General features: G+C 45.0%; 1 protein-coding gene across 13 annotated transcripts in view; it reads left to right on the top strand.

Moving 5' to 3' along the window:
* LOC119173579 (uncharacterized) overlaps window positions 1-24,766 on the top strand; it is a 343,373-nt gene that overhangs the window by 272,970 nt on the left and 45,637 nt on the right. For 12 of the 13 annotated variants that reach the window (XM_075896344.1, XM_037424386.2, XM_075896346.1 and 9 more), the window contains one exon: window positions 9,508-9,613. The exons of the other annotated variant lie outside the window; for it this stretch is intronic. In XM_075896344.1, coding sequence (XP_075752459.1) covers window positions 9,508-9,613 — 106 coding nt within the window. The remainder of the gene's footprint in view (window positions 1-9,507; window positions 9,614-24,766) is intronic. 13 annotated transcript variants of the gene reach the window in all.

Genomic DNA, 24,766 nt, shown 5'->3' with positions numbered 1-24,766 from the left:
CTTTTCACCCAAAGTCAGGCTAGAGAAGGAAAAATTGATACAATACGCTAAAGGAAAGGGTGGTGATTTTAAGCTCCGTTTCAATAAGTTATTCATGAATGACCAAATATTCCTGTATAACAGTGCTGAAGATAGAGTTGTGCCTAGTCGTAGATAGCAATCACCTCGAAATGCCGTTTTACTGACAAAAGAATTGAGAAAAAATGAACTAACGTGCATCGTAGTTAACTGTCGCAGTTTGAAAAACAAAAGAACAGAATTTCTTCCGTTATTAGACATGCCTAAACCACCCATAGTTTTTGCCACGGAAACTTGGCTCGATACCACCATCGCAGATCCTGAATTCTTTCCGTCGACCTATGCAGTGTACCGAAGGGACCGCATGGCGCACGGTGGTGGTGTATTCCTAATGAGCCATAACAGTATCAGTAGCGTTCGTATTCATGGTGTTAGTGACTTGTGTGAAACTGTGTGGTGTAAGGTTATGCTGAGTGGTGGCTCAACTGTGGCTGTTGGTTCCTTCTACAGGCCCCCTAGTAATACAGCACCCCAGCCTTTATTTACATTAAGCAATATTTTGTCAAACCTAAATACAACATACATAATGGTTGCCGGTGATTTTAACCTACCCGATGTTGCATCGTCCTCATTCAAATTGATAATTCACAGTGAGTCACTGCTACATAGAGCTATTCAAGAAATCGTGAATGCCCATCAATTATATCAGCTTGTGACAGCCCCACGATTGTGTGCCGTACCAGTGCAAACGTATTAGACCTGTTTTTTTGCAATTACCAAACCCTTGCTTCCTTTGTTGTTACAGTACCAGGTATTAGTGATCACGATGTTGTCCTTGTTAAAATGTGCTTAGCTGTAGCTCAACAACGAGTTTTGGGGCCCAGAAAGGTGTTTTTATATGAAAAAGGAGACTACGCTTCATTTTAACAAAACTAGACGCTTATTTACCTGAATTTCAAGAACTATGCTTGTGTTCTGATGTGAATGGCTTGTGGAATGAGCTAAAAAGAAAATTGTTATCTCTAACTCAAACTTTTATACCATTGCGAGTCATATCAGCCGAACAACGAAATGATAAACCATGGCTAAATAAGGAACTCCGAGTGCTCATAAACAGAAGAAATCGTCTCTATCGCAAATATTGTCAGACATTGAAACATACAAACAGATGAAACTACTAGGTAACAAAGTAACCAAAGATCTGAGGAAAGCCGAGAGAGCATACTTGAGTGATCTGAGTATCAAGGTGAAAACTAACCCAAAACTTGTCTGGAAATACGTTAAAAGGAAGACGAAGGTTTCTAGTGGTATTCCTGATATAAACGATAGTACCAAATACTTGTCGGACAGTACAAGTAAAGCTGAATGCTTTAACCGGTACTTTCAGTCTGTGTTTTCGGTTTCGTCAACGGTTCAAACTACAATGTGCAACACAATGACGTTATCGGAAATGGCAGAGTTTGAAATTTCAGAACAAGGGGTTGCATCTCTTTTAAAAAACCTTAGTGCGAACTTAGAATCAGGGCCAGATCAAATCTCAAACTTCATTTTAAAGAACTGTGCCCTTTCAATAAGCCCATTTTTTACAGCTGTGTTCAGAAATTCTTTATTGCAGGGTGCATTACCTGATGACTGGAAACAAGCAAATGTAATTTCTATTTTCAAGAGTGGTGACAAGTCAAGTACTTGCAACTATCGGCCCATTTTGTTAACGTGCGTTCTGTAAGACACTTGAGCATATTATATACTCGAACTTGGCAAAGCATTTTCTGACTAACAATTTTTTCTGTCCAACACAGCACGGTTTCCGGAAAAGGTTTTCCTGCGATACGCAACTCGTAGAATTTACACATGACATCGCCGCAACGTTAAATTCTGGTAGCCAAATTGATTGCATTTTTTTTAGACTTTAGTAAGGCTTTTGACACTGTTACACACTCGCTCCTTTTACTGAAATTATCGTGTCTCAATATATCTTCCAACACACTGGCATGGCTACAAGCTTATCTCTCATGCAGGAAACAATGCACCATCATCGATAGCGCGTCGTCGTCACATGTAGACGTCATTTCAGGAGTGCCACAAGGCTCCGTCCTGGGGCCGCTTCTCTTTTTGATTTATATCAATGATCTTGCTGAATGCGTGGACAGTCGAGTGAGGTTGTACACAGATGACTGCTGCATATATCATGAAATTAAGTTCACTCAAGATTCCGAACAACTGCTGAAAGACCTCAACTCAGTAATAGCATGGTGCAGTACGTGGAAAATGCAGCTTAACGTGTCAAAGTGCTGGGTCGTTAGGTTTACAAAAAAAGCAGCCTTTTATCACAAGTTACTTCATGGAAAGGATATCATTATCCATGGTAAATGAATACAAGTATCTTGGCGTTGTCATCAACAGCACACCATCGTGGAATGATCATGTTCGCATGGTATCAGTTAAAGCCAGTCGCGTGCTGAACTTCCTATGCCGCAATTTCAGAACCGCCCCCTCTGTTCTTAAACAAGTTCTTTACGTGTCAAATGTACGCCTGATTTTAGAATATGCTTGCACTGCCTGGGACCTGACCACAAAGTTAAATATTGAGGCATTAGAGCGCATTCAGAAACGTGCCGCCCGGTTTGTGACGGGTGATTACGACTTCACTAGAAGGTCTAGCGAAATTGTTAGTTCACTTAGTTGGCTGTTACTCTCCTCAAGGCATAAATATATCAGGCTATGTCTTTTCTACAACCTAATAAACGATAAAACTGGGATCGATAAAAACAAATACATCAGACCACCAACATACATCTCATCACGATGGGACCATCCTTTGAAAGTGTGTGAATATATGTGCCGAACATCAACGTATGCAAACACTTTTTTTTCCTAAAACTATACACGATTGGAACAGTTTTCCAAAAAACATTGTGACTGCCCGTTCCACAGCGTTTCCTTCCCTTTTAAAGGAGTATATGGTCACACAATGATATTGTATGCTGTGATTTAGGTATTTTTGATTTGTTTTTATTTTTGTGTGCCGTGCAATTCAACTTGTCCCCACTGATTTAAATGTACTTTGAATTTGTAAACCCCCCTACAACAATGCCCCCAGAGGGCGCTGCAGGTATAAGTATAAATAATGACCAGGCCGTATATGAAGAAGTTTCAAGCAGGCAGCCTGACCTATTGGTGGTTAACGCGAGAATATTGAACCAAACGCAGCACTGCATTATTACTTTCGTCGTAGGCAAGCTACCCAAGTATGTAAAATACCTCACTCTTCCTTTTGAAGTATTTCCTTTCCAAGAGAGATTTGAAGCTTGCTTCAACTGTAGGAAGTTAGGACATCAAACTAATGTTTTTCCCAAGCCACGACAACCACAACAAAGATGCCGGTGGTGCGGAGAAGAACACGCAATGCCACCCAAGGGAGAAACTCCAACATGCTCGCCGTCCTGCGTGGTGTGCGGCGGGGCACATCAAACCGGTAGCCAAAACTGCGAATTCCGCTTTATAACCAGAATGCACCCCAGCAAGCCTGTCGCAGCTGACACTGTAAAGGGACTGAGCACGGAAAGTCAACAGGGTACCAGAACCAATAAGACCGCAGTGACCAGAGAACCCAGATCTAAGAGGTGCGACAGGGAGTTTTTTCGAAGCTGCTCAGACTTTTTTCCACCCACGCAAGATCAGAGCGAGAGCGAAGAAGACAGGCGACAATCACGACCACGAGGAGACCACCTTAGCGAGAGCCGATGAGGCCGATTGACGTCTCGACCGCAGGGAGACCGCTCGAGTTCATCACCCAAGCAAGCGTCATCAGAAGACAGCAAGCCTGCACCGAAGTCCCTGGACACAAAGTCACCTTAAGACTTGCAGGTAAGGGAGCTGGCGGAGCAGATAAAATTACTTCAGCAACAATTGGCTGCAGCTACTAATGAAGTTCGACCGGTAAAAAGTAAACAAAACCTCAATAACACCCTCCAAATTACAAACACAAACAAAATCATGGCCTGCGTTCAATGTGAGGTAATTACTCAAGGTGTGGCAAAAACTGACAGCATGTGAAATGCAAAACAAAAGGCTGTCAGTGTGGTAGAACTCCACTACCGATCATGAAACACCCAAAATGTCGGCCTCGTGGATAGCGAAACTTAGAACTATGATGGAAAAAATCATTACTAATATGTCCAATCAGGTCATACAGATTCAACAGCAGACAGAGAGCATTACAGCCCTTGGCTCAATAGTGACATCACTCGTGATTCACACTGGGCTATTACTGGTGCAAGAACCCTTCGTAACTCAAGCTCAGTCGCAGAGCCAGAAGACTGTCGGTGCGCCAGAAACAATGACAACCACTACGCACAACCCAGAAGCTCGACGCGTTGTCGGGGGCCCTATACGATCACACAGCGCAAGTTCGGTGCCCATAGAGTCTCTTAGGTGATTACGATGGCCAATGCACCCATCACAATTAGGCAGTGAAATTGCAGGGGCACTTCCATCGTAAACGCCGAGCTTTGGAATACATGATTCAAAATTCCTGAACTAAACCCGATATTCTGGCCCTCCAGGAAACTGGCATGGAGGTGAGAGAGAGAGAAAACCTTTATTATTTATATATATATACAGGGAGTAGGAGGGAGAAGGCCCTGTGCGGGCCACCCCTCGGACACACTAGGTGGGCTCCTTGTCACAGAAGTTCATTGGCAGCCAAGGCGATTCGAGCTCGGTTGACCACGGTCTTCTGGCTCGCCATGTCGGAACAGCTGAGCAGGGCTTCCTCCCAGTCCTCCTGGGTGGGGTTTAATTTTGGGGTGAGGCGCGGAGTTGACTGGCATGGCCACATCATGTGAAAGATATCGGAGCACTTCTCTGCACAGTGCGGGCATTTTCCTGTACAGGCAAGATCGAGATATTTCAAAACTGGCGGGCACAGCAGTGTTTTGGTGTAAAGGTGGAGAAGTAAGGGTTCCTCTGCCTTTGTAAGGCCCTTACAGGGTTTATGATAAATTGCATGGCTGAATTGATAGAATTTAGTTATTTCTCGAAATGTTAAGGCCGGCTAAACTCTCCCGTTTTTGCACGTCACTGAAGTGAAATTGCATCCCTGATTGCTTCTGCCGTCACAGCACTTACGGTACATAAGAATCTAACTGGCAATCAATTAGGCTTAAATTTCCAGGCAATCTTTTGTATGTTTGTCGAAATTTTACCAAAGCAGTGATTACAACTAGCATTATATGTATTAAATGTCTGTAGCCCCCCGCGAGATAAGAAACAGGCTGTATCCTGTAAATATGCAAATCTAGCACCATTTGTGGTGCTTGGTGATTTTAATGCTCAGCACTCGTCTTGGGGCTATCTTAATTGTGAAAAGAAAGGCACAAAGCTTTTGGAGACAGCCCAAAACCTTGGCTACCTTCTCCTTAACAACCCGAAATGCATTGGTAACAGCGTAAGTCGTGACAGTTCACTCGACCTGACATTTATTAAAAATATTTTCAATTCCACCTGGGAAAATTAAAAATAAATGTAGAGAGTGATGACTACATTTTATCCACAAGGATCCTCTCCAGGGGTCACAAACGCACAAGACCTAAAGTCATGCACACTAGATAGGAGATATTTTGGTTCATTCGTGATCAGCACGAGTCTGCCCCGACTGCAAGCCTCGAGGAGTGGCTGTCCAGCCTTGTGCTAGATGGTAAAAATTCCACCTCCAGGTGGATGCAGAAGAGGATGGTCCGAGTTCGGACGCCAAATTGGTTCATTTGTGGTCTTCACAAGCGGTTGTTAACGCAACAGCACAACAAAAGCCTCCGTAGACGAATTGCACAGCTCGAGCGAGACATTGAGCAATACTTTCTACTACTAAGCCAAGAACACTGGCATCAGCTTTGCGAACGCCTCAACAGGCAGCTATGATGTAAAAATATGTGGTTCTTGCTTGAACATCTAGTTGATCCTAACCTCACTAAAACAGCGTTTTGGAAAACCTTCAAAGGATTACACACTCCCTTCCGGGTGATAACAATGCGCTTATTTAGAAACTTAAAGGCCGATACTTTAATCTCAATACAGATCTTCTTGTACCTGTCACTTACATCAGAAAAACAACGAAGAATTGAATGGAAAAATTAGAGTCCAAGGTTCGAACGGGTCTAATTAAAATCAAAACCACATTAGCCACTGGTGATTACAGAGTCGCCAATAAAATGTTACACAATATAGATGATTCCTCGATTATGGAGATCACAAAACTCTTAAATATCCACTGGAAAGAGGGCACCCTACCGACTATCTCGAAACATGCTAAGGTAATTTTTATACCTGAACATGGTAAGAAATTAGACTTTTAAAATCTCTGCCCCATTTCCTTAACCTCGTGCCTTGGCAAAGTTATGGAGCATGTCATTTTAGATAGACTAAACGAGTATGCAGAAAGAGAGGGGCTCTTCCCTCATACAGTGATCGGCTTCAGGCCTAATCTGTCCACGCAAGATATCATGTAGCAGATACAATGTGACATTCTAAATCCGGGCCCCATTAGAGCCACGTGCACCATTCTTGGGCTGAATGTGAGCAAGGCTTTCGACAACGTGTCCCACATGTCGATACTTGCCAATCTGACACAAATGAATGTGGGCAAGCGTGTATATACCTACATTGCCGGTTTTCTTAAGAATAGAACTGCGGAGATTCTTATGGGAGACATCAGGAGCGAATCTCTTCAATTATAAATCAGGGGCACCTCTCAGGGCACAGTGCTTTCTCTCATCCCATTGAATGTTACTATGCGAGCTCTCCCTACTTTACTGGAGCGAAGCCCTGCCACGGTGGTCTAGTGGCTAAGGTACTCGGCTGCTGACCCGCAGGTCGCGGGATCGTATCCCGACTGTGGCGGCTGCATTTCCAATAGAGGCGGAAATGTTGTAGGCCCGAGTACTCAGATATCGGTGCACGCTATACAACCCCAGGTGGTCGAAACTTTCGGAGCCCTCCACTACAGCGCCTCTCATAATCATATGGTGGTTTTGGGACGTTAAACGCCACAAATCAATTTACTGGAGCGAATTCGTCGCAGAAAAGTACTCCGGTTACGCGGTAGACATCACTGTCTGGACCAACAGCGCTTCGGATGGTGAGATAACAGTTGGTTACAGGAGCCGCCGACGTGGTACAAAATTTGTTAAAAAAAAAAAACTTCTAGTAAATCGCAATAAATCTCACAAACCTAGGACTGCATGGGACTCTGCTTCTCCTATTTGCGTGAATGTGAAAGATGGACCGGTGCGACCTGTGTTAACGATACGAGTGCTGGGAATATTAATACAGCATAATACGCATAATTCAGAAGCAATAGCGCGGCTGCAAGCCACGGCTCTCCAGATATGTGGCCGGCTCCAGCCCGTAGCCACGCGACAACATGGTATGAAAGAGGCAGACTTATGCCGGCTTACCGAAGCCTTCCTGATCATCTGCATTGTGTACTCCTTCTCATACTATCATCTCCGACTCTCTGACAAGGAAAAAATTAATAGTGTAATTCATATGGCTTACAAATCTGCCTTAGGACTCCCTAGTTATGCACGTGCCGACTGATTGCTACATTTAGGCATATATATATAGAGGTGTTCTAGACAGACTAGGCATAAACCCAGATATGAACACTGCGAGGCGGACCTCGCTACCACTGGCGACCGGGCGCCAGCTTGTGGGGAAGCCTCTGCCCTAGAACATGCTACCGGGCAGACATGATAGAAAGCAGTCTGTTAGAGCAATAGACCTTCACGAGAAGTACAAAAACAACCACTTCGTTGCGTATGTGGGTGCAACCAAACAAAACGACCAATGTTATACTGTAAGTGTGGTGACCGGAGGGGGCAGATTACGAACACCGCCTCAGTACAGGTGCCCTCTGCCGTGGAAGCTGAAGAGAATGCCATTGCTAGGGCCATGACGAGTGCCTCCGCCCGAACGATATTAAGTGACTTGAAGAGAGCCACAATTAATCTCTTGAAGGGGGAGCATCAACAACCGAGCAGCCAGGATTTTAAAGAACTGTCAGTATGACTAGACAATTGAATTACTATGGGTCCCTGCCCACTCGGTGAACCCTGGAAACGAGAATGCGCGCCGCATAGACTGGGGTCTAACAAACCGGGAGGCGCGCCTCTCGGACCCAGTTTTCCCTGGTGAGGCACCGAGCTTTTTTTAATGACATCACAAGCTTTTACAAAGTGAACGGTGCGTCTATCCATTGCCTGATGAAGACATTATGAGAGCGCAGGCCACGATACTCTGCCGCATTCAAACTTACTCTTTTCTGTAGCGCGCGAGAATTGGCTACACGAAATTATGTATTGTGGGGCTGTCATTGCCTTTCTCCCCCCGAAATGCTCTTTTCATCTCCCTCACAGTTAGAGTGGGGGGAGCTCATTAAATCTCGCATCAAGGAAAAGCAGCTCGCTATTGCTGCCTGGGCCGAAAGGGTCGCTGCCCCCGTGGAGCCACCTTGAGGACATCATCATCTCTCAATAAAGTTGATTCCCCACTCCCTCGAGCGTATCTATTCGTCCGTCTGTTGTCAAACACAGTTTGAAATTTTCTTCAGAGCTCTCAGCTTTGCAGTTTGCTTTCGCTATGGAGGAAGGGCACAATGGTTTTTCCCATCAGCAATTCCTCCGAATCGCCACTCGACTGCCGAACCAAAATCTGATTCAGTAAATGTCAGCCTGTCATATGAGGAGTTGCTTATGAGTTAAGGCTCTGAAGTTGAAGAGTGAGCAACATCTCAAATGCGTGCACAGGGTGATGATGCTGGCTGGATCTAAAGTTCACTCGCCCTCGCCTCCTGGTTTCCAACACCACTTTTTGTATATATTTTTGTACGTCAGGGCACAAGTTTTGAACTGTCATCTAAGTTTTTGTTTTTGAGAATTTATTTCGCCGTTACGAATAAACCATGTGTATGTGACAACACGGATGATTTTTTATCAGTTTACAATCAACCAAAGAAGAATTTAGGTAGTTTTTTTTTTTTCTGAAATGAATTTTTCTGAAGAATTTGATTCAGCAATGAAAAAATACACACTTTTGGAATGCATTACTCAAAAAAAAAATCGCCCTGAAAGCAGGGTTAACCAGCGTTGTTTTAATGAGATTCTTGTGCAAGTTAGAGAGTCTTTGTATGTCGAAAGAAAGCAACAAAGAGGTGGCAGTAGGATTATATGTACAGAGATAGGCAGAGTGTCAAGTTATGATGGGATAACTTGAAGTAGCCCTAAGCAAGCTACACACTGAAAATAAATAAAAATGTCATCATTGTATATTGTTCTGCAAATTTCTGCTAGAATATGCCTCAGCTGCCTCAGTCCAAGCTAATAAAAGAAAAATGTGGAGTTGCTGTGTCGTTTTTGTAGTGTGGAGTGGCACGGTCAAAGGAGCATACTGCAGTGTTCTTCCCTTTGTGAAAGACAGTCTACTGCATTGCAGGCAGCTCGCGGCATTGATGCAGAAAGGGTCAACCTGGTCATTCACTTCGACATAGCATATGACCTGGAGACTCATCTGCACCGTTCTGGACGTGCAGGCCGTTACGGTGAGTTAAGGCAAGATACCATTCTCGTGGCACATCAGATGTCTCACCATTCAGTTAAGCTGTGGTAGCAGTGTTCTCTTAATGGAACACCGTGGTAAAGGAGCGTTAGAAATTACAGATCACAATTGCGTTGCCTATGAAATCATGTGTGACTGACAGCTACAGGTGACATGATGAGAATGTAGCGCTGAGCGAAACATTATGCTTGATCACGTGACCACCTGTGAGTGGCAGGCTCACACTCTTCTCTATGATTTAACCATGAATAAGGTAACTACTGCAATAGGTTGTTACACTTCCTGTTGCGCACACTGCCAGTGAGGTGTGATTACAGTGGCCGAAATGTGTGTAGAGCAAGCCCACTGCCAGTCTCCTAGGGCGCAAATCTGTAGCAGTGTAACTTTGCCACAGAAGCAGTAATAGTGTTTATATATTGTATGAAATCGCACAAGATGCAGCAGCTATTAGCACATAAAAGTTTCCAGCAGTGCAACCCGTGAAGACATGCTTCACAACTATACACAAATGAGGAGCAGTGACATTTACGAAACACTTCATTTTTGTTTTGATGGGCTGAGGTACTTGTAGTCCTTTTGGAGCAAAGGAGTAATTGGAACAAGCAACTTGAATTGGGAATATTTACCTCATTCTTCATTTTCAATAAATATGAAAAAAAGTCGTAAGCAGTCTTGTCATTGCTTCTGATCACACAACCAATCAGAATACACAAGATGTTATTAGTAGCCAAATGGCTACAAACTGCAACCTAATTGTTTTGCACAAAAGTGTTTTAGGCTGGGGTCTACCAAGATTTCAGTGACGTATTACTATCACGGAAATGATGTCAGAGAAATAGGCGTGATCAAAACACAAAGAAAAAAGTTCTGTTGACGGTAGTGGAACTAATGACTTTTTTGGTTGCAACAATAGATGCCCGACACACTATTCATTGCGTCACAGTCACACGCTTTGTAGGCTCCTAAAACACACCTTTTATATGTAACCCTGTCCTTTCACAGTGGTTTTGGTAAAGTGAAGTAATGCCTCATGACTTTAACATCCATAATTAGTTTCTTTAGCAGGTCGTTTTTATGCATTCATCCTGTTCGGCATGTTTCCAATCGAAGTGCAATTTCATCAATGCCTCAAACTTAACTAATGCTGACATCGCTCATAGTATATATCTATGCCAAAAATAGCCCTGCTACGTGCACCCTTCGCCTGGCTGTAACTCCGTGTGCTTAAATCACGGCCAGTCAGCAGGGAAAGCACGGCGCGCGTTGCGTTTCCTTCTAGTCAGGCAGTGGTGTTCAGTAACTCTACATGTCAGGAGTAAGCGACCTCAGCCTAAGTTCGGTGTCCAATCAGCCATGCTGTTCTGGCTGTCACACCACTTCCGCTCTCACAGTTAGCTGCTAGAGCTACAACGAGCGATCTATGACTATAAAGGTTTGTTTAATCATTAGTTATGGATGTTAGTTGTCAGGAGGGAGATGTATCATTAAGCATCAATGTGGATGTATCCACATTAAACTTTGCTACAGCTATGAAACACCAACATACATTGTACAAGCTCTCTCATGTCATTGTATAGTAAAAATTTAACAACCACATTTAAGATATATTTTACTTTCATGTTCTACCAATTTCTATGATGGAAGGATCAACCATTTTTTTTTTGCGCTTACGAAAAGTTCGAGGACTCGCAGGAGTGCTGGAAGCGATTGGACGCGTCTCTACCGAGCTCCGATGTTTTCCGGTGCTTCAGTAGGAAGACGTGCCCATAGCTCAACATTTATTGTACGAATGGTTTCCGCAAGTCATACCGGTCCCAAGGATACCACTTTCTAGTAGATACTGGTCACCATTTTCAAGTAAGCTTTTCATCTTTTCGTGCCACGCCGGCAAGCTTGGGCACTGGACGCCTAGGCCTAGCGACGTTGCACCGGACGCCGCTCTCGCGGCTGCCGGGACACCAGTCGACACGGAAATCGAGGTCGACGGCGTTGAAATTTCTCTGGAGGAATGGTCAGACGATTCCTAAGCACCACCTGAAGGTTTCCGAGCCCAGGCAAAACGCCACCAGGCACTGAAGCAACTAGCCCAAATGAACGACACGCAAGTAAGCAAAGACCCCAAAACTCCACTAACCCCCGGCCTCCACAGAAACTGAAGCGCCATTCCTTGCCAAGACTGCCGTCACACAAGCATCACATCGTGGGACGCCCCAAGACACCTGTCGACCTCATGCATACATCACACGGAGACTTGCAAAGAGCACTGTTTAAAGCGGCATCTCTGTGTGACCTGGACCCCGCCAAGCGTGACCAAATACGCATACACCCAAGGAATAACCTTTAACCGTTAGTGTGGCTACCACCGACCAATCAATCACATACCAATGCATCAGGTCAATCCTTCTCGGAGAAGACTGGCAGATTGCGCCGGTCTTCTCACATGTACGCCCCGCCACCTAATGACGCGAATCGCTTTTTATGCCCGCACGTTCCCCATCGATGACGAGACGCTGAAGAACCTTCAAGAAAGCAACCCTGACTAACAAATAGTAGGTGCAGACGCATGGTAAAAATGAAGAATTTACTCATAATGCTGCTCAGGGACCACATACTTAGATGGCTTCTACTCCTTGGAGGTTTCATCTGAGTATACCCTTTCTATCCCAAAGTAGACGCATGCTTCAACTGCCGGAAGACTGGGCACTGCTCCGATGTGTGCCCTCAACTTAGGCGCCAATGCTGCCCGCGGTGCGGAGAAGACCACGAGCCACCGCCGCAAGGAACGCCACCAACATGCCAAGCATGCTGTATCGCCTGTCAAGGAGGACACATGACTAACAGTTCAAAATGCCAGTACCACTTCGCCAAAAAGCCTGAATCACTTAATGCAGTACAAGCAGAAAAAACGCTACAAACTGAGTCACCAGTGACGCAGCCCAACTCAAATGACGATAGCCTGCCTGCCTTGGACGAGTGTAACTACCCCAGTCTCGGGACATCGGAAACGCCGACGAAACGGGATAGCCGATCGAAGTCTATCGCGTCAGGGTCAATCAACCTGCCACTCAAGGTCCAAATCAAGAACCCGATCATCAAGTCCCATTCGGCATGCCGATTTATCAAAAGCTTCACCAAGCGACCCTAGTGTGGCATGGGCGCAAAGCCCAGCGTCTCTGCTTCCATCATCTCACCTGCAGTCATCGAAATCGTGTGCTTTGACACATGACCTGCTCGTCAAGGAACTTGCGCAAACAATCAGTGCGTTGAAATCTCAAATCGCGATGTGACAAGCTCAGATTGAAACGCTGTCTGCGCAAAACCGCTCTCTAGAAAGCAGACTGGCAAAGGTCAGCCAGTCTGTGCATAATTTAACTGTACAGCCCTCACCAGCCGCAGCAGCCAAACGTAAAGCAATGACTTCCACGGAAATGCTGCAATCCGAAGAGGACATGACGGCGAAAATTATATAAACGGTTAACGCACCCATTGCTGAAGCTCTCCACACGACAGTCTATGCCACGGTCGCCGATGTCGTTCGTCCCGCCGTAACAGAAGCCTTCGCAACCGTAGATTCACGTCTAACGAACATAGAGACATGATTCTCAAACATGGAAGCCACCGTAAACAACACCGTAGCCGGATTAGAAGCACTCAGAAGTGCCACAGACACCAGGTTTGCAGTAATTGAACAAAGCATGGCCATAGCACCAGCTATCATACGCAACAGAGTGTTCTCTCACTCTTCCACCCTGCACAGCGAACCCACGACGCCCTCAAGTAATGCTCCAGCTGGTGCATCATGGCCAGCACCCACTTGACTATAAGCCAGTGGAACTGCAAGGGCTTCCGTAAAAAGAAAGCCCACCTGCAGCTGCTTGTACAAAAAAGACAACTGACGAATTGCCAAACGCCTCCAGATGTCATCGCACTACAGGAAACAACAGCTGCTGTCTCACTCCCGGGTTACATCGCTTTCCAACAATTCACCCACCTGCACAACCAAGAAGCCCCAAGTGCAGGTACGCTCATTCACAACAGCCTCACGGCGAAACAACACGACTTGGAGTTCCCGGACATTCCACACACGCTCGTGTAAATTCTACCGCGAAAGCACTTGCATCGGTCAGTCTTTATCCTCATCGTATATTGCGCACCCCGGGCACGCGCCGACGACTTCGACCTGCTCTTCCAGAAAACCACATCGCTATCTCGAGGCGCACAGCTGCTTATACTGGGAGATTTCAACACCAGGCATTCTGACTGGGACTATCAGCAGGCAAACAAACGAGGCAAGAAGCTATGGTAACTCAGTTAGGACCTCCGTCTCACTCTACTAAATGACTTGCAGCAGTTACCGACACGCATAGGAAGCAGCGTGTGTAAGGACACGTCACCTGATCTCGCATACTGCAAGGAAATTGCGCAGGCCAGATGGGAGAACACCTGTTAACTCGCTGGTAGTGACCACTACATAATTTCCATCCAGGTGCAGTCGTCCGCTGCCAAGAGAGTACACAAAGCACTCACTCGAATCACGGAATGGCCCAAATTTAGAGCTATTGTTTTTGTTATGAGAAATACTGCTATGTATTAAAACAAATAAAATACAAAAAAAAACCCTCGCTACTTTCACCGTCTCGGAGTTTGTTGCCACATCTGCGAGAGAAATGCGGCAGCACATGCAGTGCGATGGCTGCATCCGTCGCGTTGTTTACTTCCAGGTACACTTGCACATGTGTAGGTGAGTCGTTCTTTAGTCATTTAAGATGGTGTGTGCCACTTGTGCTACTTTCACGAAGACAACGTAGTCCGACGATGAGACACGGGTGCAAAAAATGCAAAAGTATGTAGAGCTACAAAATTTGCCAATCACTACTTCCACAATTTTCAGGGTACACTTCACTTGCTCATGTAGCAGTGGACCGCCAAAATGACACGTGAACGTAAGTTTTACTGGTAGTTTCACTGGTAGTTTCAATGCTGCGAAAATATTCCAAGCAGTGAAAACACTTGTTTAAGAGAAATTCACATTGCCGCAAAGTCTCGCATTAAGTTTAAATGAGATATTGTCGCGGGGTCATCACGCGGACGAAAGAAGCAGACTGGGTGTTCAGGCTAAATTGTTTATTGGGCCAAACTTGTAGCCATCTAAAAGGAAAGTCGGATTACAGCAAGACTCTCGCAATGATAGCGGCAGACAGAGCATTGGACGTCGATCAACTGACAAGCAGTGATGCGCATTGGCACTTATACATACCGTCAAATATTCCAGTGCTATCGCTAGCGGTAATGTAAGTTCCAGGAGTATCTGTAATGTTTCTGTTGTGTGCATAATTGCATCGGAAGGTTCTACGATTATCTAGATGGTTCTTTAGTCAATGAGCATGATTGTGCAAGGCAGCACACACATATGTAATGCGGCGATAAGAAAAATCGAAAAAGGAGCGTGGCACTGTCCCCTTCTGAAAAAGGCATTGTCCCGATGTTTTAACAGAAGATAAAAAGACAATAACAAATGCAAAAAAGTACAAGCAATAAATTATAATACAACAGCAACAACAAGAAAATACACTCTTTTAGCATGCTTGAAGCATGCGACATGGATGACTTGCGGTTGCAATTGGCACCGTTGAGAGTTGGTGATGCCGTCAGAGGCAACCTAGGAGTCGAGTGGGCTGAGATGTTGAACTGCCCTGTATGGTCCCAAGTACTGTCGCAGAAGTTTTTCACCCTGTCCACGTCGGCGTATTGGCGTCCACAGCCAAACGCGTTCACTGTGCTGGTATTCCACCAAGCGTCATTGAAGATAGTAACGGCGGCTGTAGGTCGTCTTGAAGATAGTAACGGCGGCTGTAGGTCGTCTGTTGGTTCTTGATGCTGAGGCAGGTGAATCGTTGGGCTTCTTCGGCGCACTCGAGGTATCCAGTCACGTCGATGTTTTCTTCGTCACTAACGTTGGGTAACATGGCGTCGAGTGTTGTTGCTAGCATCGTTCCGTAGACTAGACCAACCTGTACGGCATCTTCTTCGTCGTTTCTTGTACAGCGGTGTTATACGCGAAGGTCGTGTACCGAAGAATTGCATCTGACATAATGTGTTCGACGTCAACGTACATGGCCAGCATATCAGCGATGGTCTTATTAAGACTCGCAGTGAGGCCATTGGTCTGTGAATGATAGGCAGTTGGTCCAGTGGTAACTTGTGTAGCTGTACCTCAGGATCGTCTGAGTTTGGTCCGCCGTAAAGACCGTATTTCTCTCAGTAATGAGGATCTCTGGAGCTTCGGGACGCAAGACAGTGTTCTCGACGAAGAACTTTGCTACCTCGGCTGCACTGCTTTTGGGCAGGGCCCTTGTCTCGGCGCAGTGCGTCAGGTAGTCAGTAGCTATGACTATGACGATCTATTTGTTCCCGGAATTCACTGTCGGGAACAGCCACAGTAAGTTCTTGCTGATTAGCTAGAACGGCTGGCAAGGTGGATCGATGGGCTGGAGAAGACTGGCTGGCCTAGTCTATGATGTCTTTCGTCGCTCACACTATCAGCAGGTCCTGATTTAACGAGTGACGTCGACGACTAGTCGTGGCCAGTAGTACTTTTCCTGTATTCTTGCGAACGTACATGAAACACCAAGATGTCCAGTCGTTGGGCCATCGTATAGGGCCTCAAGGACTTTTGATCTCACTGCTGAAGAAGGTGTTTGGCTCGAAGGGGCGAGAAGTTTTTCTTTAAGAGAACTCCGTTTCGCAGGAAGAACGACTCAGTCGACTCTTGAAAACCTTCGAAACAGTCGTGCCGTTACCCTCAAGGTATTCCACAAGGCTCCCGAGTTCTGGGTCAGCTCGCTGTTGCTCGGCGAAGTCGTCGGCAGTCATCGTTCCCAAAAAGCTGTTGCCATCTAGGTCTTCGGGCGGCGGTGAGTTCACAGGGGCAAGAGACAAGCAGTCGGCGTCAGTGTGTTTTCTTCCAGAATTATAAACGACGGTCACGTCTAATTCTTGAAGTGTGACACTCCACAGTGCGAGGCGACCGAAAGGGTCTTTCAAGTTAGTTAGCCAGCACAAGGAGTGGTGGTTGCTCACAACTTTGAGAGGCCTGCTGTAGAGGTAGGGGCAAAACTTTGATGTAGCCCAGATGATGGCAAGACACTTCTTTTCTGTTGTGGAATACTTGGCTTCAGCCTTAGATAGTGACCGGCTCGCATAGAATGGCTCTGAGCCCCATGCTGCTTGCGTCGGCATGGGCACTTCAACGATTACGTGTCCACGTAATCGTTGAAGTGCGCCAGAAACGGCGGCATCTGCAGGCATCGTTTCAGTTCTTGAAATGCTTTCTTTTTTGTGGCGTTTCCTACCTGAACTCGACCACGGTGTTTGTAAGGTTGGTGTGTGGCTCGGAAATGCAGGTGAAGTTTTTGATGAACCGCCTGTAATAGGTGCAAAGGCCATGAAATCAACAAACAGTCTTCTTTTCGGTGGAGGCCGGGAAGGCGGCAATGGAAGCTGTTGTCGCGTGTCGGGGCGAGCTCTTGACCTGCTGATGTGGCCAAAAGTTGTTGCAAAAAATCAGCCAGAACTGTCCTTATAATTGCTATCGCAATAAAAAAAAAAGCGCAAAGCTGAATGTTATTGGTGGCCACACAATGCGTGTGCAGTGAAACTATGCAAGCGCGCACGGAGACAAAAACAAGGAGCGAACGACACGGACACAGACACAAATGCCGCGGAAAACTATTCGGTAAAGCCCCCTCCATATGTAGTGGGGCCCCACATATGTGACGCCAACTAAAAGCGTGGCATTGAAAGGGGTGGGGGGGCACACCCATGCATGTGCCCGTAGCGTCGAGAACGGCGGCAATGCAGGCTCGTGGGGTGCATGCCTCCCTGCCCGCCTCGCCCTCACCCACGCATACTATCTAGTGTTTGCTCTCGCTTGGTATGCTACAGGTAGATACATACATACATACATGCTCATACCAAAGTGCCAAAGTGCAGAGCGAAATTTCTAGATTGTCCTTGGGGAAAATTCGTTACAAACCACTCCACGCACTTTAAACAGGAACGATGGTATTCTGCTGTCAGTATATGCGTGCTGCCTGCGTGATATATTGAAACATACATAAGGCAAACTGCTTTACACATGTTTTCATTTCACTGTGAACAATCCTTCCATGTGAGAGCCGAAACGTCTTTTTTTCTGTGTTTTTTTTTCTTTTTAAACTTTCATTTTGGTCGGCGCTGTGCCTCCAGGATTTTCACCTTCAACCAATTGACCTCTTGGATTAGGGGGGGGGGGGGGGGGTCTCGTTGGTTAGTGAGTGGACTGGTGGGGCCACAGTGCACGGGTAAATAGTTTGGTGTTTTCTGAAAATAAAATTGTTGAAGTTAGCGCATTGTGTTGTTGTCTTCCTTAAGTCTCTGTTTGCTAGTGCTCGATATGTTTTAAAGTTATTGCTGTTGTACAGTAGGCTTCTTTTTTTCCGTTCATCACCAGAGGAAGATGTTGTAGGGCATCTGAACTCTTTGCAGACCATTTTAGGGAATCATGATGTCCCAACCAATGTCCTGCAAAATATGTCCCAAATGAACTGTGAACCGATAAGTTTTGTGGTGATCATGTTATTTACTGCTGTAATCACATAAATGATGTATGTAATTAATTTTCCCATTATAGCAAACAACAATATGATTCTTGTTTAATAAAAATTGGTTTGCTTTTATGCTACTATCAGTAATTTACTGTAGGGAACTGCTTTTTATTTTTCTGTTTTTGTAACAGCTTATTCGATCTTTATTGCTGAAACAGCTTGCATGCCTGAGAACTTATGTGCACAATTCTGAAGTTTATCCTCTTCATTAATTATGATATATTGTAATCAATTCTTTGAAGCAGTGTGACTTGGAAATGTTGAAGTCGCATTGCATGTTTATGCTGTTGCTTATGGCCAAACCTGGTGATGTGGCCTGAAATAACCTTTTTGAAACGAACGCTCCAAAGGCATGACAAACGTAGGTTCTTCACTTCACTTTAATGCCTTAAATACCCCAGTTGGGGAAAATTTCATAAGGGGTGAGTTAACAAATGTGGGTTATGGACAGTGATCTTCAGAACAAACAATGTGCACTTATGTTGTTCTCAAAAGATGATGGACACGTGATGGTTGCAATGTCACGGGGGAGGCCATTCCAGTACTGCTGTGCGAAGAAAAAAAATGATGCGGCAAATGTAGTAGTGCGAGCATGTGTGCATGCTAATGATCAAGGATGGGTCATGAGGTGAGATATGCGCGATGGTGAGATGATGTAAGGAGCTTGAGTGAGGGAACTATGAAAAAATATGTGAAACAAACGGAGAGTGGTGATGCGGCGACGCACGTGAAGATTAGTAACATCAGTTACACTTTTTAGGGATGATATACTTATATCATATGAGTATGAAGAATGATTGAACCTGATGGCACAATTTTGTACAGATTCTAGCTCGTTAATTAATGCCTGGTGCAGTTTCAGATGGACGCTGCATATTCTAGTTTGGAGCTGATGAGGGATTTGCACGCGAGAAGTTTTATGTCTAGTGGTGCGTGACGCAAGTGACGTTTTAGGTAACTGAGGGATCCGTTCGCAGATAATATGATGTTCTTGATCTGATCGTTTTAGGAAAGGTCAGATGATAAGGTGACGCCTAGGTATTTAAAAGATTCAGCATGCTCAACAGTGGAATTGGAGATTAAGTATAAGGATGATAAAGGGTAACACTGGCGATGAAATGAAACAAGTTTGCATTTAGTGGGATTGAGCTTCATGACCCAACGATCACACCACTCTTGATTAAGGTCCTGTTGAAAGGCAGTTGGATCAGAAGCTTTAGTAATTGTGCGATATATGACACATGCGTGGGCAAATAAATGGATATGAGACGACACATAGATGGGAAGGTCGTCAATATATATAAGAAACAATAGGGGTGTGAGTACAGACCCTTAGGGGACGCCGGATGTTACTGGGAGGGATGTAGAGTGGTTATTGTTTAGACAAACTGGGAGCAGTTTGTCAGAAATTCTGGGATCCATGCGAAAATTTGGCGTGCAGGTTCAGCTGGCCAAGTTTTACTACTAGACGTTTATGAGGTACTTTATCGAAATTTTTTACGAAGTTGAGAATACTAATTGCACCTGTCTGAAAGTGATGATCCAGGTTATAATGTAGATCATGAAAAAATATAGCACATTGGGTTTCAGTGGATAAGGATTTGTGAAATTCATGCCGAGAAAAAGGAAAGAAATTGTTAGCATCGAGGAAGTGCATGAAGTAAGAGTATATGACATGTTCCATGATTTTGCATGAGACTCTTGTTAGAGAAGCGGGAGTATAATTTATGGGGAGATTGTTTGTTCCCTGATTTGTGGACTGGAATGACCTTTCCCTCTTTTCAGTCGTCTGGTAAGATGTCTGTTTCGAGCAACAGTGAGATCATCGAGAAATACACGGCAATAGTTGCTTTAATATTTTTTAACAGTTTGGAATTAATATCATCTATGCCAGTCGATGATGAAAGTTTTATTTTAGCAATAAGTGATGGAATACCAGCGATAGTAAATGCAACAGGGGCCATCGTTTCAAACATCACATAAGGTGAATTAGGAAGAGGTGTGTCGTCTTCTTTAGTGAACACGTATGAGAACGTCATGATAAAGGTATTGGCATAATCAGCATCGCTTACAACTGCATCTTTAGCGTTTGTGAGCGTGATGTCCTTTGCTATTTGTGGGTTTATAACTGCCCAGAATTTCGGGGGGCTAGTTTTCAAAATTTTAGACAAGTCCTTATGATAGAACGCTTGTTTAGCTTTTCTCAATTTCAAGTGATAAGTGATTTCTGTAGCATAATACTTTTCCCTTGTGTATGCAGTTTCATTGAGTTTCACAGTATGAAAGAGGCACTTTTTTATTTTCTAGAGTTTTTAGGCTTCTGTAAAACCATGGTTTATTTTGATTGGCAAAGAAACTGATCGTGGGAATGCATTTCTTAGTCAGTTCAGTTAACTTGTGCTTAAGCTTTAGCCAGTTACAATTGAGAGAACGGGAACCGAGATTGTATTCAAAGTAAGGCAGGAAATTTAGGGATCCAGCATCAATTTTTTCATAATTACCCTTATCATACAAATGAACTGTTTTGCATAAAATGGGGTGTGTATTGGGGAGGAAGTCAAATGTGGTATAAATGAATTTCTGATCGCTGATTTCAATTAAGTATGCGAGAGATTTTAAGCTTTCAGGGCTGTTAGTACCATGTCTAAAATGCTTGATGATTGATGATGATTGATGAGTGATGCACGTTGGTTCGCATACCTGTTGCATAAAATTAAAGTTGAGGCAGACATCGATAAGCTCTCTTCCTTCACTTCACTCTTTTGTGAAATTGGAGAAACTTGATTAAGCCAATTAATGCCAGGAAAGTAAAAATCACCATGGAGGAAATATGTGCGGTAGGGTGTTTAAGAGTAAGCTGGGATAATACTTCATTAAGTTCGCAGGTGAAATCAGGAAGAGTTCGAGGGGTCTGTAGCATATGTCGAGTATTACTGCTCCGAAGACCACGACGCATTACCCATAATGATTCTAGTTTCGAAGATGTGTTGATTAAAGAGCATGACAGTTCTTTTTTAGTGGCGATGAGTACGCCCCTGACACGTGCGTTTTTGCGGTCATAATAAAAAAACTTTGAAATTTGGCAAGTCATTCATTGTTTTAGCATCTGCAATGTAACTGAGCCATGTTTCTGTTAATATCAGTATACTACTGCCGGATGATTGTGTTAAATTAGACAGGAGCGCTTCTCTAAGAAGAAAACTACGTATGTTAGTGTAAAGTACTGAAAATGGAAGGTTTACTTTTGGGCTTTTACGCAGCTGATGGCGTGTTAGCTGATAGCGACATGATCTCTATGATATGACCCTGACAATTTACGTCACACTGTCAAAAATATATCGCTGGGCTTCAGTATGCAAAGTTTTGAAACATTATTTAAAAGGTGTAGATTTGCTTCTAGCTGAGACAACAAGGTGCTTTCATGCAGTTCAGACAGAACGTGTGAAGTCTTCAACAATGCTAAAATTTGTGCCTTTCAGTTTGGGGCCATTCGAAAGAGTAAATTCTTCTGTTTGAAAGGATGAAAGCTTGACTATGATGGGTCATTTTTACGGCTAGCGCTGTAGCGCCCTAATCGATGTGCATGCTCTATGCCTCTAGACTCGTCTATAAGACCAAATCTTTCAAGGCAGTGTTTCACAATTATTGCTTCTGATTGGGCATATGTTTCCTTCGGGTTAGTGTCAACAAAGCCATAGAATATTGTCACGCTTCTGATAAGAAACTTGCTTTAATAGGCTCTTTGAGTAGACTAGCCAAGCAGCAGCTCAGGTAGAACTTCTTTTTCCTCTTCCACTTATAGATTTCACCCAAGCAGACCATGTGGCAATAGTCCCCCCCCCCCCCCCTTTGAAAGCATGGGCTTGATGCTCGTAAAGAAAGAAAAAAATGAAGACATTCACACGCAGATGTACAGAACCAAAAGAGGGAGAGTGCCAGAACCAGCAGCGCAAATAAGGAAGTTGCACCAACACTTGCGCCAAGCACAAAAAAAAAAGGCATAAAAACACGCAAGAACACAAACAGCAGGAGCAATGCAATGTCACGGCCCGTTGTAACACGTGAAAGCAAAAGGGCTACTGTGTGAAGTAGGGCTTCAGCCGAATGGCATGCTCAGTTTTGGGCCGAAGCTGTCGACGAGAAGACCCTGCGCCGTCCCAGAGATACCTCGTAAGTGAGGTCTGTGACACATCTAAGAACCTTGTACGGTCCATAATAATGACTCGGAAGGTTTTTTGAATAAGCCTGGTCGCCGGACAGGGATCCACACCCTCACTCAGTCACCAGGGTGGTAGGCGACGTTTCAATGGCGGAAGTTGTAACGTCATGCGTTTGCATCTTGTTGGTCACTCGTTTTTATACGAGCTACGTGACGAGCTTCTTCAACGTACTGAGTGTATTGTTCAGCGTCTAGAGCAAGTTCATCGCTTTGGTCGCACGGAAGCATAGCATCGAGCATGGTTCGCTGGTTGCATCCATAAAGAAGGCGGAAAGGTGGAAATCGCATTGTTTGTTGCATTACCGTATTGTACACAAACATGATGATCGGAAAGATCTCGTCCCAGGTTTCGTGTTGTGACTTTTACAGCTCAATTTAAAAATGTCCTCCATCATTTGCTCTGTAAACGATGTCCCTCTGTTCCTGATCACGCATGATGAGGCACCACGCTGTAGGACGATTTGGTGCACAAAGAACTTTGCGACTTCAGAGGCGGTGCCACGAAGTAACGGTTTTGATCAGCATAACGAGTGAAATAATCTGTCGCAACTATGATCCATTTGTTTCCGGAGGACGACAAAAGGAAGGGTTCAAGAAGGTTTATTCCCACGAGGTCAAATGGTGTCTGCGGTGGCGTGATCGGCTGGAGCAGACCTTCAGGTCTCACAGGCGAAGTCTTGTGGCGCTGGCACTCATGGCAGCCTTCTACATAGCGATGTACGCTAGTTGATTGTCGTGGCCACTGTTGTCGTACTCTGGTGAGGGTTCGTGAATAGCCCAAATGTCCTGATGTTGGTTCGTCGTGGCACTCAAGTCGGATGTCATCACGCATGTCGGTAGGGACAATGAGTAGGAAGGCTTTCTCGCTACTATGAGCGCTTTTCTTGTAAAGAATGCTCTTTCTAAGCAAAAAAAAGACAGCTTGCGAGCGATGTGTTGAGGGACCTGGGAATTCTGGCCTTCCAGCGAATTATTAACTGGGTGTAATTCTTGGTCTGCCCACTGTCTTGACATGAAGTTGGAATCGCGTCTTCCAGGTAGGAGTAGGCGCGACGCAGCTTTTCTTCAGAGTCCTACTGGTTCAAGGTGGCCGCTCAATCGTACGTCTTCAGCCAGGTCTCCAGTTCTTCAAATGAACGGTGGAAGGTCGATGGCTCCTTTGCCTGCTGCATTACGACCGTGGCTGATGTCAGAACATCAACCCTGATCAAAAACCACTTCTTGGCTCTGTCCTTTAAGCAAGTCACAATGCCGCGAACAAGCTAACTGCTCCGAGAAATCCATCTTCATACTTGGAGTCCATAACAGCGTGTCCCACAGGCGCTCAAAAAAGCGCGTCGGCATCCTCGTGTTTGCTCCCTGACCTATACACAATTCTAATGTTGAACTCCTGCAAACGCAAACTCCACCGAGCGAGACAGCCAGATGGGTGTCTTAGATAGGCCAAACCGCAGAGCGAGTGGGGGTCAGTCACCACTTTGAAGAGACCACCGTAGAGGTAAGGCTGAAATTTGGTCATCGCCCACATGACTGCGAGGCATTTTTTTTTCTGATGTAGAATAGTTGATCTCTGCTCGAGAAAGAGTACGACTGCCGTAACCTATTACATGCTCAACGCCGCCACGTTGTTATACAATGGAAGCGCCAAGTCCGACGTTGCTGGCATCTGTGTGAATTTCTGTAGCAGCATCCTCATCGAAATGGGCAAGAACAGGGGCTGTTTGCATTCTCTGTCGTAGCTCTGTGAATGCTGTATCTTGCTCTGCGCTCCAAGTGAAGGGCAGGACATCTCGGATGAGTCGCGTGAGAGGTTCAGCTGTCTTCGAGATGTTGCCGATAAATTGGCGATAATACACGCACAAGCCGAGGAAAGGGCGTACTGCTCTTTCATCGGATTGAACTGGGAAGGCAGCGACGACAGCAGTTTTTTCTGGATCAGGTCGCACTCCATCCGCACTAACGACATGTCCCAGAAATTTTTGCTCTTCATAGTCGAAAATGGCATTTTCGGGGTTTCAGAGTGAGTTCAGCTGTGGCAATTGCTTCCAGAACCTTTCTCAGATGCTTGAGATGTTCTTCGAAGCTCTCAGAGAAGATGACCACATCATCAAGATAGACAAAGCTTTGCCACTTCAAGCCAGCGAAAACAGTATCTATCATCCTCTGAAAAGTGGCTGGGGTAGAACAGTGGCCGGAGAGAAAAACTTCGAATTCATAAAGTCCATCTGGAGCCACAAATGCGGTTTTTTCTTGGTCTCGTTCATCCACTTTG

This window comes from Rhipicephalus microplus, chromosome 5 (genome assembly GCF_043290135.1).
Source record: "Rhipicephalus microplus isolate Deutch F79 chromosome 5, USDA_Rmic, whole genome shotgun sequence".
Classification (NCBI taxonomy): domain Eukaryota; kingdom Metazoa; phylum Arthropoda; class Arachnida; order Ixodida; family Ixodidae; genus Rhipicephalus; species Rhipicephalus microplus.
The sequence above is the reverse complement of the archived record's forward strand: the minus strand, read 5'-3'. Positions and strand labels throughout refer to the sequence as shown.